The sequence below is a fragment of the Lytechinus variegatus genome, chromosome 1 (genome assembly GCF_018143015.1).
Source record: "Lytechinus variegatus isolate NC3 chromosome 1, Lvar_3.0, whole genome shotgun sequence".
Taxonomy (NCBI): domain Eukaryota; kingdom Metazoa; phylum Echinodermata; class Echinoidea; order Temnopleuroida; family Toxopneustidae; genus Lytechinus; species Lytechinus variegatus.
Genome location: NC_054740.1, coordinates 70,717,427 through 70,730,496, shown reverse-complemented (window position 1 = coordinate 70,730,496; position 13,070 = coordinate 70,717,427). Strand labels below are relative to the sequence as shown.

Here is a 13,070-nt window from a genome sequence, read left to right as displayed (position 1 = left end):
ATTTTATTTCATTTCATAACATGAAATGTTAAATTGTTCGGTAGGCCTATACATTGTCGTTGTTTCTAAAGGTCACTTCTTCCCTATTTAACATCAAATAATATTGATAAAAGTTTCAGTGTTCTACTCATTTTGATTGTTCTCTATTTTATCTTATTCAAATGAGTTTCTTGTTGAGATGCACTTGACCTTCAAAGAGCCAATGAATTATGTACAACATAGCACACATGACGCGGTTGTGTTAATAAGGCATAAATTCAGCGTTATTGAATCCATTAGTGTATTCATACACATTCACATAAAACTCTCTGGTGTATTTTTTCACACCTGGAATAAAGTATTCTATCACATCACCCATTGGTGTTTATAAATTACACTAACACCTTAGTTTTCTACAATTTATCTTTCCCTGGTCGAATAATATTTGAAGTAGGCCTACATCTCACAATGTCACCTTGATCTCTTATGCAAATGAATCGAATAGATAACCAAATAAAAACAATTATCATTGTCATTTGGCGAAGAGATAGCAAGAGAGCAGAGACAATTTTCAAGTTGCACAGTGCTTGGTTATTATTCAGGGGATTATTACGTATTGCACGCTTGTCGTCTCAAAACGAAGGTAACTATAGCCTAAAAAACAAATTGCTACCAATATTGTTGTGGCTGTGATTGTTGTTGTGTATGATTTGATGATTAATTATAATGTTTCTATAGGGAATGTTTCAACAGATGATCTATTGATATAAGCCTGTGTGACATATTGTATAGGTTACACTTTATAAGATTGAAAATTGATTATCTCATCATTAAAATAATGTCCAGCCATTATCAGATCTATTCCATGCGATAAAATGTGATCATGCACAATAATTATGATTGGTGATAGACTTCGGCTTTATAGGCCTACATAAATACATTCGCATTTTGTCAAGAAAAGTCTGACATGCAGAAAAAACAAATTATTGCCACAAACAGCTCCCCACGAAATGAAATGAAACTCTGGTCGACATGATATATGTCTTACTTTGGTAAACGACACATAAAAGAATGTCGATCAAATTTCCAGGGGTTGCGAGTAGCTGATAAAATTGGGGGTGCTTCCCACATCCCAGGTCCATCATTTTAGATTGAACCAAAATGCAAGCAAAGTGCTGGAAGGAGTGATTACTATTTTTTACGAGACAACGTTGCAAAACACAGGGTCGCAAACTCTTTTTTTCATGGTTATGCGGAAATTGCAGTTTCCTTTGCAGGCGCGTTTTGGGGATTGCATAATGTCATGTGTGAATGTTATTCAATGTCCTACACCATTTTTGCTTTTTTATTGTTCTGCCTAATGCAACACAGTGTCTGTCAATGCATAGGCGGCGGAAGCGGGGGGGGGGGGGGTGGACATGTCCCCCCTAACTTTTAGGTGGGGGGGGGGACGGTCCCCCTAAATATTTAGTTGATAACCTTTTTTTTTACTTGTCAATTTTGTTTCCTGCGTCCCCCCTAAATTCATGTGGACCCCCCTGAGACGTGAGTGGTCCCCCCTAAAATTAAAATTTAGGTTGATGACCTTTTTTTTATTTTATTTATTTTTCTTGTCAAAAAATTTTGGTTGGCCACTCCTAAAATTTAGGTTGATAACCTTTTTTTTATTGGCTTGTCCAATTTTTTTACCTGTGTCCATTCCAAAATTTCAGGTGGACTCCCCCTAAATTTTTGGGCTTCCTTCGCCAATGTGTCAATGTCAATGTTTGGCATGGTGAAAACAAAATAAATCAAACCAACCAACAGGGAGAGAAATAGGAGTCGTTTATTTAATTTTGTTTCAATTTTATTTCCAGGAACACAATAGTAATAGCCCGGAGTAATAGTGATCGGATCAAACTACAGCAACATGTTTTGCGGATCGAGTCAAACATTAGCGGAAAAAAGGGGGAATAGACCCAAGCGTATACGAGGCAAAATTTCTATTAAAAAAGTATCGAGGGACCAACAAGTTTTATCCATTTGGCTTGAAAATCTAATTTTGTGCTAGATTTTTCGTAAAAAACACCAGAAAATTATTCACCCTTTTACATTTCCTTTTCCTTTTACATTTTTTCTCTTTTTATTTTTTTTTCTTAGTCGTGGAAAACTCGAGACAGAATATCTGTCAAGTCCACCTCAGAAAAATGTTGATTTGAATCAATAGAGAATAATCAGACAAGCACAATGCTGAAGATTTCATCAAAATCGGATGTAAAATAAGAAAGTTGTGACATTTCAAAGTTTCGCTTATTTTTAACAAAATAGTTATATGAGCGAGCCAGTTACATCTAAATGAGAGAGTTGATGATGTCACTCACTCACAATTTCTTTTGTTTTTTTATTGTTTGAATTATACAATATTTCGATTTTTACGAATTAGACGATTGGGACCTCCTTGCCTGAAGCACAAACTGTTAAAATAATGGATTTCCACATTTTCAGGGAGGAATGAAACTTCATTTCACATGACAATGACGAGAAAATCAAAATTTTTCATATTTCAAACAAAAAAACAAAAGAAATAGTGAGTGAATGACATCATCGACTCTCTCATTTGGATGTAGCTGGCTCGTTCATATAACTGTTTTTGTGAAATGAAGCGAAACTTTTAAATGTCATAACTTTCTTATTTTACATCCGATTTTGATGAAATTTTCAGTGTTATGCTTGTTGAATTTTTCTCTTTTTATTCAAATCAAGTTTTTGTTGGGGTGGACTTGTCCTTTAATAAGTGATGATAATCACAATAATGAAAGTATTACTGAGCTGAATTCAATTATTGTGCCTTCCTGATATTTTCTGATTGAGGTTTTAAAAGGGCAAAAAATTGACGTTTAGCAGGAGTATGCAGGGTCACGTAAAAATGCATGGGCATCGATTAATCTTCGACAAGGCCCCCATAAAAAAAGGGGGAAAGGGAAATAAAACGGACAGGGGGGGGGGGTTCTCACTCCAAAATAGTACTCAAATGTATATAGACAAAATTTGAAGCATATAAAAGAAAGAAAAGAGATTCCAAGCGGTGAATTTTACAGTTTTTGTGAAAAGAGTTATATGCACCTCTTCATGAATATTCATTAGAAAATGGGCTGATGATGTCACCTTTTCTTATGCTATTACGTGAAATCATATAATTGCTTCATTTTTCATACATGTGTGAGTGATTATGTCCCCCTTGTAATAAAATAAATGGCAGCAATGAAAATATTCTTGGTTCATGAAGGAAAAAACGAATAAACCTAATTTCATATAATGAAATACAAAAGAACGAGTGGGGACATGACATAATCAGTTTGGTCATTTAATGTTCATGACGACATGCCTTGACGACCAGAATAATGCAAATCTTTAAAATGCCATGCATAACTTTGTTATTCCTTGCCGAATTTGACCAAATTTTCACTGTTTTGTTTGTCTGATTCTTCTTAATCCGTTTAAATCATATTAATTTCAGCTTGGAGTAAAGTTCTTCATAGTTGTTTCCACTCATTCAGACCATTCATCGAATGAGCATAGCAACATAGTGAAAAAAGGGAAAGCCCGCAAATATATTACATGTATTATGGATCACAAAATAATGATGAATAATATTTTTGTTCTTGCTTTTGTTTGCCGCTTTCTTTATATCCTATAATATTGTATTTTTTTCCATAAGGGATGTTTTTTTTTCTTTAGCTGTATGATGATGCATTATATCTTTGTTGTCATAAAGGAGGATTCATAAGATTTTGAAACCAAATCATAATTATTTTTCAGCCTGGAGTACCCCTTTAAGGCCATTTAGAGTTCTTCATTTTTTTCACTCATTCAGACCATTCGTCGAATGAGTATACAACAACGTAGTTAGTGAAAAAAAGGAAAGCCCGCCCAAGTAGGCCTATATAAAATAATGATGATGAATTTTTTTTTTGCTATCGTTTTCCGTTTTCTTTCTCTCTTGCAATATTGCAATTCTGTCTTTAGGGGACGATTTGTTTAACTATGCTATGATGCATTATATTTTGCTATCATCATGATCATAAAGGCTGAGTTTTGTTAGTGAGATTTTGAAACCAAAAGTGCAGGCATGGAGCTAACAGAGATAGCTCTAGATATGGTGCAGGCAAGTGTTCTCTCAAACACATGAAATAATAGCAATGGGAAAAATGATATATTTGAGGTTAAAGAAAAGAAATGTGATGACAGCGGTGAATAATGATGACGACTCGAAATTAAGATGAACAAGATAAAGAACTTTTTAAGAGTGCCTTTAACAGCATTCATATTCAAAAGAATATATTTGTCTGTCTCCCAAGTTAAAGTAAAATTGTTTATTTCACTTTTCTCTTCTATTCATTGCGAAATGCTTTTTTTCCAGTCTATCCATTATATTAATTTTCACTGTGTTTCATTGATTGATTTTCCCCCAAAATTGTTGTTCATAAATGTGGAGAAAGTCCTGTATCTAATTTCATCAAGCCTTTTCCATCATTTTCAATGAATCAACAAAAATAAATAAGTTAAAAGCAACAACAACAACAACAACCTATAACAACAACAACAACAACAACAACAACAACAACAACAACAACAACAACAACCTATAATGATGATAAAAATCCCCCCACGAAGTATATAGCCTCATCCTGGACTTTTTGCTGGTGGTTATTACACTCGAAATTGCTCAGCAGTTGTCATCGTCCCTGACAGCTAAATGATATTTTTTATTTATTTTTCTTTAGTTCTAAGCTCAACCTCACGGAATTCGCCTTAAGCCAAGTCGACCAATCTCCGTATCAACCGAGTATCGATTCACTGCACTATAGTACAATTTTTTCAGTCATTATTTAGAAATGAAAGGTACTTTCAAAGGAAATTTTACTTAAAATATGCCATCAAACCGAGCGCATGAAAATAAATGAAAAAGAAAGAAACGTTTTACTGAGGCGTACAGTTGCCTGTTCTGAGGACTAAAGGAAAAGAAGAGAAAATAAAGGGTGAAATAATAATTATTTTCTGAATATCAAAATCTGTGAAAAATTTGATTTTTGTATTATAATGTCAAAATTTTGCTAGCCCACTTCGCTCTCTCAACTTTTTAGGCCTGATGCGCCATACCTCGCTGCCCATCAAATTGTTTGGCTCATTGTGGCATTATGTTTGCCTAACTAGCTCTACGGGAGTGGAGACATTCACTTTTAGAGAGGTACATTATCATGTGAGATAACACTAAAACCTCCGAACTACCAGTGGCGTAGCTACGGGGGGATGGGCACGTGCCCCCCCCTGAGATTTGGTGTGCCCCCCGGCCGGTGGCCCGCCCCCCTGAAAAAAAATTGGCAGAGCAAAACGGGAGAAAGAAGCGGAAAGTAAAAAAAAGGAAAAGAAGAAGAAAGACAGAAGAAAAGAAAATGAAAATAAGAGGAGGAAGACGAGTGCCTATGTGAGGGAAAGACTTGCAAAAAAAAAAAATCTTTCATGTTACGATATAAAGAAATTTCTGGCGCTTCGCGCCAGACTTGCCTGTTCGATGAGATTCATATCTTGCTCAATTGGCTGCCTGGAGCAAGTTTTGAAATCAATATACAAAACATATTTTAGCTCGAACATCTAGCTTTCATTATTTTTTTGTTTCATTTAGATGTAAGTGCTCTGTAAAAATGTCCGTTTTATGGTCTACAGTATATTTTGCCAAGTTCCTATTGTCTACGTGTATTCCATAATGTTCCATTGAACAAATGTATTCAGAATGCCCAGATTCTAGGTCTAAATCTAAAACATGCGCAATAGCCTGCATGCTCTTTATTTAAAGTGTACTTAAATTAGCCAGTTTCACGTCAGAATATCAACAATTTATTGTCTGCTCACGCTCCGCGATCGCATTATTATAGATATTGATACCCAATTAGCTATAGGCCCTATCTCAGTTTTTTTATGATTTACAAAATATGAATAGAGTGGCCCCGCTTTTAGGTCTAAAATCTCAATTTTCTTCCTCTCGCGCTTCGCGCTCGCATCAATTGTTTAGTTACAATGTACACACCTATTCCATTTATCAATACAAAAAGTGCTTAGAATAACCTTTTTTTTTTATATAGGTCGGAATGCCAACAAAATTTGCTAGCGCTTCGATTATCGTTGTTGTGCCTATTATTATGCCTACTGTACGGGGTCGTAATATTGAAGGTCGAGTTGTATAAAGCACACGCATAGACATGAAAAACGGTACCGGTACGGTACGGACGGTACGCGCGTTTCCGTTTTACACCCTGGCGAAGGCATTTTCCGGAAAAGTAGCCAAAAAGCGACTAGTGAAGAGTCTACGTCTACGTTTGTTTACATTATCAGCTGGGCGCGCGATCCAAAGTCCGCACCGAAGTTATCCGCAGAACATACATACCGTACTACCGTACTTGAAAATGCAGCTGAGCTTATACTTTCCAGGTTCAATACGAAAGTTTGCCTTGATCATTTGCCTTGCCGATTCGCTGATGTCTGTCTTTCTCTCTATCTGTCTATATATCTATCTCTCAAATTCTATCTCTATCTATCTATGTAACTGCAGTATCTATCTATCTAATAATCTTCTCTGTCTCTCTCATTCTTTATCTAACATCTATCTCTATCTATCCATCCATCTGTCTGTCTTTCTCTATTTCTCTCTCTCTACCTTCCTATGTAACTACAGTATCTATCTGTTAATTTGTCGCTCTTCTCTCTCATTCTTGATCTATCTGACATCTATCTATCTCTCAAATTCTCTATCTATCTCTCTATCCATCTATCTATCTCTCTATCCATCTATCTATCCATCTGTCTGTCTTTCTCTATTTCTCTCTATCTATTTATCTATTTTTTAACTAGAGTATCTATCTATCTGTTAATTTGTTGATAATCTTCTCTGTCTCTCTCATTCTTTAATTATCTATTTAATATCTCTCTCTATCTATCTATCTATCTATCCATCTGTCTGTATTTCTCTTATTCTCTCTATCTATTTATCTATCTATTTTTTAAACTTATCTATCTGTTAATTTGTTAATATTCTTTGTCTCTCTCCCTCTTTATCTATCTAACATCTATCTATCTCTCATCTATCTATCTATCTATCCTTCTCTCTCTTTCTCTCTCCCCCTCTCCCTCTATATATCGACCTCTCTGTCTCTCCCCCTCTCTCTATTTATCTATCTATCCATCCATCTCTCCCTCTTTCTCTCTCTTTCTATCTGTCTATCCACCTCTCTCTCTCTCTTTCTATCCATCTATCTATCTGTCTATCTTGTCTCAATCTATTTATCAGTCTTCTATATCTTTCTTTCGGTGTATCAATCCATCAAACTTCAATTTGTCTTTCCTATGTCGCACGCTGCATGCAACCAGCGACGTGTGTAGACTCTTCACTAGTCGCTTTTTGGCTACTTTTCCGGAAAATGCCTTCGCCAGGGTGTAAAACGGAAACGCGCGGACGGTACCATACCATACCGTAATATACCGTAATACCGGTATTTAGTGATGAAGTGCAGTGCGTCACGAAATAATTGGAACTGCAGCTGTCGACGAGGGCAATGCATTTTTGGGATTAACGTTCGTGTTAATTAACTTCGGAGAGTGACCTACGAAGTACAGGCCGTTAAACTTACTTTTACCTTTGCTACTTGAAAGTCAGAAAAAGTAAAATAATTAATCATGCCACGAAAGAATGCTGCTCAAGGTAAGATTCAGAACATCAAAAGTTATATAAAATCCCACAAGCCCGAAAATAGCCGAGGCACTGCCGCGCTGCACTGCCTGCGCTCTGGGCGCTGTATGATAGACCTACCGTACCGGTCCCTCTGCTGGCTGCTATGGCCTGGACCGACCGGGTAGGTTATTCGCGTATTTGTAGACTGGGCAGGGCCTGGCTGAGGCCCTAAGTTAGACAGTTAAAAAGTGAAGCCCTAGTTTGGAGGAAATTTTTTTTTTTTATTTACCGGTACTTAAATATAAATTTTATACTTTTTGCTCTTGTTATGGAGTCGGCCTTCTGTATGCGCGCTAAGTAACAGTAACAGACGAAAAAAGCTTTGGTCTCTGTCTTGTCTTGTCTTGTGAATACTGCACTTGAATGCCTCAACTCTCAAGGAGGCTATAGTCTAGACGTGCAGGCCATTCATGCAATCACTGCCGCTATGTACTTCTTTTAGTTAGCTGTTTCTTAAATGCAGCTAGGTCAGATGCATTTTTAGTAGTGGGAGAAAGTGAATTCCACTCTACAATTGTACGAGGGTAGAGGGAATATTTGTAACAATCCTTATTTGCTCTGATGACTACTGAGTGTGGTTGTTCTGCTGAATTCTGTTGCCATTGGCTCCACTCACTCGTATTGGGGTGTCCAAACTTTGCGCACTTTTCCAAAATATTCATCAGGCTTAATTTTTTTCACAAAATCAAATTTATACAAAACCAATTCAAGAAATAGTTCCCACATTGACGGCTAGATCGCAAACTATAAAATCATGGACGAAAATGTAAAGTAGGTCAAGGACAAGGGGTTTCGCCGGTATCGCGATCTCAACATTCTATTCCGATAGGCGATTGCGGGCTGTGCTGGAAAACCGTTCAGAAAAAGTGTGACCTAACTTCGTGGACCAAAGCTTTTGTGGAGATTTAAACAAAAACTCGAGTCAAGCTCAAAATGTGAAATATTTATATCAGATTGATGGCAAAATGCTATAGAATCGGTTAATACCACATTTAACTCACATTTTTGATGATTTCTGCTTGCAAAATGGTGATATCGTGATGCTTGTTGATTTCTTCAAAACGGACGCTAGCGGTGACAAATTTGCCGATCTTTTGCCAATATTTTCATGAATACTGAACTCATCCTAAAGAAACTTTCACCAAAGGGTAATTTTAGGTCGCTTTCCACGCTGATGAGGTCAGATTTCAAGGATATTGGCGTCCTCCTATTCTTCTTTTTTTTTAGATGGAGCCTTGTTTGATGATTTATTGTCTGATATGCCTCTCGAAAGAAATTAAAAAGCTATAATTCACAACTATAAGCCAAGTGATTTTGGATAATTAAGGCTCCGTTTTGACAAGCAAAGTAAGCGACTGAGAGAATAAAAGACTCGCACATCGTATGTGCTGTGAACAGGGATTTATCTCCTGTGCAATTCGAATTACTACATCACAGAATTGTGATATCCCAACTGGAAATGTGTGCATTAGAAATTGCACATGGTGAAGTATGGAAAAACTGTTACCGCTACTGGACGCGCACATGTATTACAGAAAAAAAAAGACGGACGTAGCTCACTTTTTATGGTACAGAAAAAAAGACGCACTTGGCAATTTGAAACTGTGCTTATCATAAATTAAAAGTTCCTTGATTTTGACTTTTCAGATATTTAAATTACATGTATGATATTGTTTCACTGCTCACTTACGGTGGGCGCAATTATCTGGAAAATATTTGCGCCCGGTCGTCAAAATTTTGATGATTTTGGGACTTTATGGGCGCAATTGATGGCTTTATGAGCGCGAATTTGCGCTCAGCGCCCGCTTATTTCAAGGCTTGCTTCATATGCCTATTATGAAAATGAAGGTGCAAAAAAAAAATGTTAGTATAAATATGAAAAATTAGAGGTTTCTTAATACCAGACCGATCTTGTGTAGATCCCTCAATCCATTCGTAAAAAACGCATATACATGTAGGTTTGACCCTTTATCTGCCTTGTTATGATGTAGCTTCAATAAGCGATGTTACAAAATGCTGTTTTGAAGTCTATAGAAATTATTATAACAAATTTATAGAATGTGAAACTTGATTTTAAATAATTAATATTATATATTATCAAGTTTCAAATTTCAATATTTGTTAAGTTTCAATTTTATCTATAATTTAATAAAATTTTGGTTTAAAATGCTATCTGCAGTTGCAATAGTAAATATGGAGGGGATTCCCTTCATGACTACATGGTTCACTAGGCAAAGTCCCATATGAGTACATCTAGGCTCCTCGATTGAATGACAGTATCAAAATCATAAAAAAATATCACCATCGTGTCCTCTAGAAACTCTAGGCTAGGGTAAACAGGCAATTATGCAGTAAAAATCATTATTCTGCTAGACTTGTTTTAATTTTGATTTAATAAATCTTGAAATTTTGGCACTGACAGTTGCAGATCTTGGGGTGACTCTAAAAAGAATGGTCAACCTAAAGCTAGCATTTGGGTAGATAGCTGAAATCCTTTTGTTTGAATTGAAGGAGTATTTAAACATTTTAAAAGTTTTTTGTGTGTTGAGTGGAGCCAACGTACATACCGGAATAACCAATGTACAGGGACTGAAGCTTTTGGTCTAGCATTTGGGAGAATTTTAGAGGCGATTTTGACTGTCATGAGGGCAGAGATGCCTGTCGCCCTCATATATTTCCTACACTGCCAGGACTGAAACTTTTAGTCTGATCCTTGGCTTGATCGTGGCTACAATTCTCTTACATATTAATAAAAGCCAAAATAGTCAAAAGTACTGATGCTAGGATTGTGTTTAAATCTAATTTTGAATGGCTGTTCACTATTGTCTGTTGGATGTACATGTACATGTAACTGATTGAGACCTATTATTTTCATGCAACTTTGCTCATCCCCCAGCACGTGCCCCCCCCTCCTCCCTGTCATAATATTTTGATGGGGGTGGGACATGCCAGCTGAAGGACCTTGATTTTTTTAATTTTTTTATGAGAGTTGCAAGTGCTCTGGACCTCTCTTTTTGATGTGAGCTGGTGCTGGGAAGAGGGGGGGGGGGCTATCTATTGTGATATGCTGGTGTGTTAGATGAAGTTAGTGGCCACTTTACATTCTAAGTTTATAAATAATGCACGCTTCTAAAAACCAGGATTACTGATTAAATAATAGCCTCTCACCTGTGTGTTACAGTTTGAGACATCACTGATATAATTGCTGTATGAAATACAATAATTTTACAGATCTTGTAATGACAGATGCATGAATTTCAACAGTTCACATTAAGTTGGCACATACTATATACCGTATGTAGAAGTTCATGTAAAAGAAGAAAATGCACTGGAATCTGAATCTAAGAAAACAGTGAAGAAAAAGCAAATTATACTTTGATATTACTAACAACGTATTTATGTCTACCCCTACTGGGACAACCCAAGTACAGTGTGTCATCTTCCAAGCAAGAATTATACTGGTGCAGTAGCCCTTTATTGTTTTGTATGCATAGCACACCCCACCTATTATTGTTCAGGGAACAATAGAGAGTATGCCTGCTGATTGTCGTACTACGGTGATAACCAGTGCAATGCACTGCTCCGGGTTCAGTGCCTCTCCCATTCATGAAGCGGATATGGTGAAGGGTTTATTAATGATAATTACTACTAGTACGTTAAATGTGAATGTTGTGCATCTTGTATAGGCCTACAGTGTATTCACTTTTAATATTTCAAATCTAAACTAAATTGTCTGGAGTCTCTGGACATGATGTAACTCCAAATATGAACAGCAATTTTAAGATAGTTGCAGGTTAACTTTCTTGGACAATATTATTACTGCTTTAGAACAATTTTTAAGATAATCTGTGCTTCATGGTGCATAGACTTTGTGCGTGTAAATTCAAATGGAAAATAGGATGTTCTTGAATGTCAGTCTGACATCCGACCCTCATCCAACAAGTGGAATTCATTCAAAACACCACTCTGATGTGAATTCACTTGCAGTGGTGTTGCTTTTGCCTTATTTACTAGAAAGTCTCACTTTCTACAAATGTTCATCAGACAGTACATGCTTTGATTTGCCATTTTAAGAGGTTTTAAAATGATTTGTTTTAAAGGTGGAGTCATTTCTATTCATGCATCTGTCCCTATTTAAACTTAACAAATCCCAGATTTTATTTTGTAAACAATGCTTCACAGGCAGTGACTAACCGGGATTAAAAGGTCTTGTGAATTCAGTGCACTCACCTGTGCATACCCGAACTACTATTGAGTCCTTGAAAATGAATTTTCTTACAGTGAGAAACTTGTTGTTTTGTGGCCATTTTGTAGCCGTTTTGTACATGTACATGTAGCTATTTTGTAGCCCCTTTGAAAAATAGATAGACTTTATAGTGATGTACATGAAATGGCTACGTGTCCAAAATGGCAAATTTTGTCCACTTTGCACAGCTTTCGTATGTGTATGATGCAGCAAATAAATATGAATATTATTCTACTTTCCTTGATGATTTGTGTACTGAATGCTTTTCAAATTTTATCTGTGAGTGAAATAATGATCAACTTGATATTTACATGTATAATTAGTGTATTTCATAATCCATGCGCCACCGACGTACATGGTCATGAAAGGCCTTGTGGGTTAGTGAGAATTGAAAAGGTTTAAGAACCCTAGATACTTTCAGAGTAATCCCAGAATTTTTTTTTAATATGGTTCGTGTCTGTGATTTTAAGACGTGAAATTATAGAAACTTCTGTTGATTGGTGTGGGTCCTACATTCTCTCAGGATTATAAACATCAAGAAGTGATGTCCACGATAATTCCTTTCTCACCCTAAATCCAGGGATACAAGTACAGCAGAAATTTCTATCAGACTTCAAAATTTGCTAGTCCATGATCAAACTTTATTGAAAAGACAAAGTTTGGTAAAAGTGGAGACAGTGGATACATCCTTGTCAACATAATCTTGTACAGTACATTATGTCTGTATGACTTCAATGAAGATGAGGCAATTATTAAAGGGATGGTCCGGGATGAAAGTATTTATAGCTTAATAATAGAGTAGATTTCACGGAGCAAGATGTCGAAAATTTCATCAAAATAGGATAACAATAACAAAGTTATCAAATTTTAAAGTTAAGCATTATTTTGTGAAAACAGTTGTCATGAATATTCATTACACTGTAGATGGACTGATTATGTCACATCTCCGCTCTTTCTTTTGTATTTTATTATACAAAATTTATCATAGGTTTATTCAAATTTTTTCCTCCAAGAACTAGAAAAATTGGATTGACAACTGAATAGTGCATTAGATATTTATTGCTGCCACTTACATGTATTTCA

General features: G+C 36.1%; 1 protein-coding gene across 2 annotated transcripts in view; it reads left to right on the top strand.

Annotated features, from left to right (window-relative positions):
* The first annotated feature begins 522 nt into the window (after nt 1-522).
* The window catches only part of LOC121421708 (SPATS2-like protein), a 47,428-nt gene continuing 34,880 nt past the window's right edge, over nt 523-13,070 (top strand). Inside the window, exon 1 of one of the 2 annotated variants that reach the window (XM_041616501.1) lies at nt 523-622. Coding sequence is in view for 1 of the 2 variants with exons in the window: in XM_041616495.1 (XP_041472429.1) it covers nt 7,687-7,711 (25 nt within the window). In the remaining variant the exon portion in view is untranslated. Of the gene's footprint in view, nt 623-7,497; nt 7,712-13,070 lie in introns of those variants that run through there. The other variant, XM_041616495.1, reaches the window with a different exon arrangement.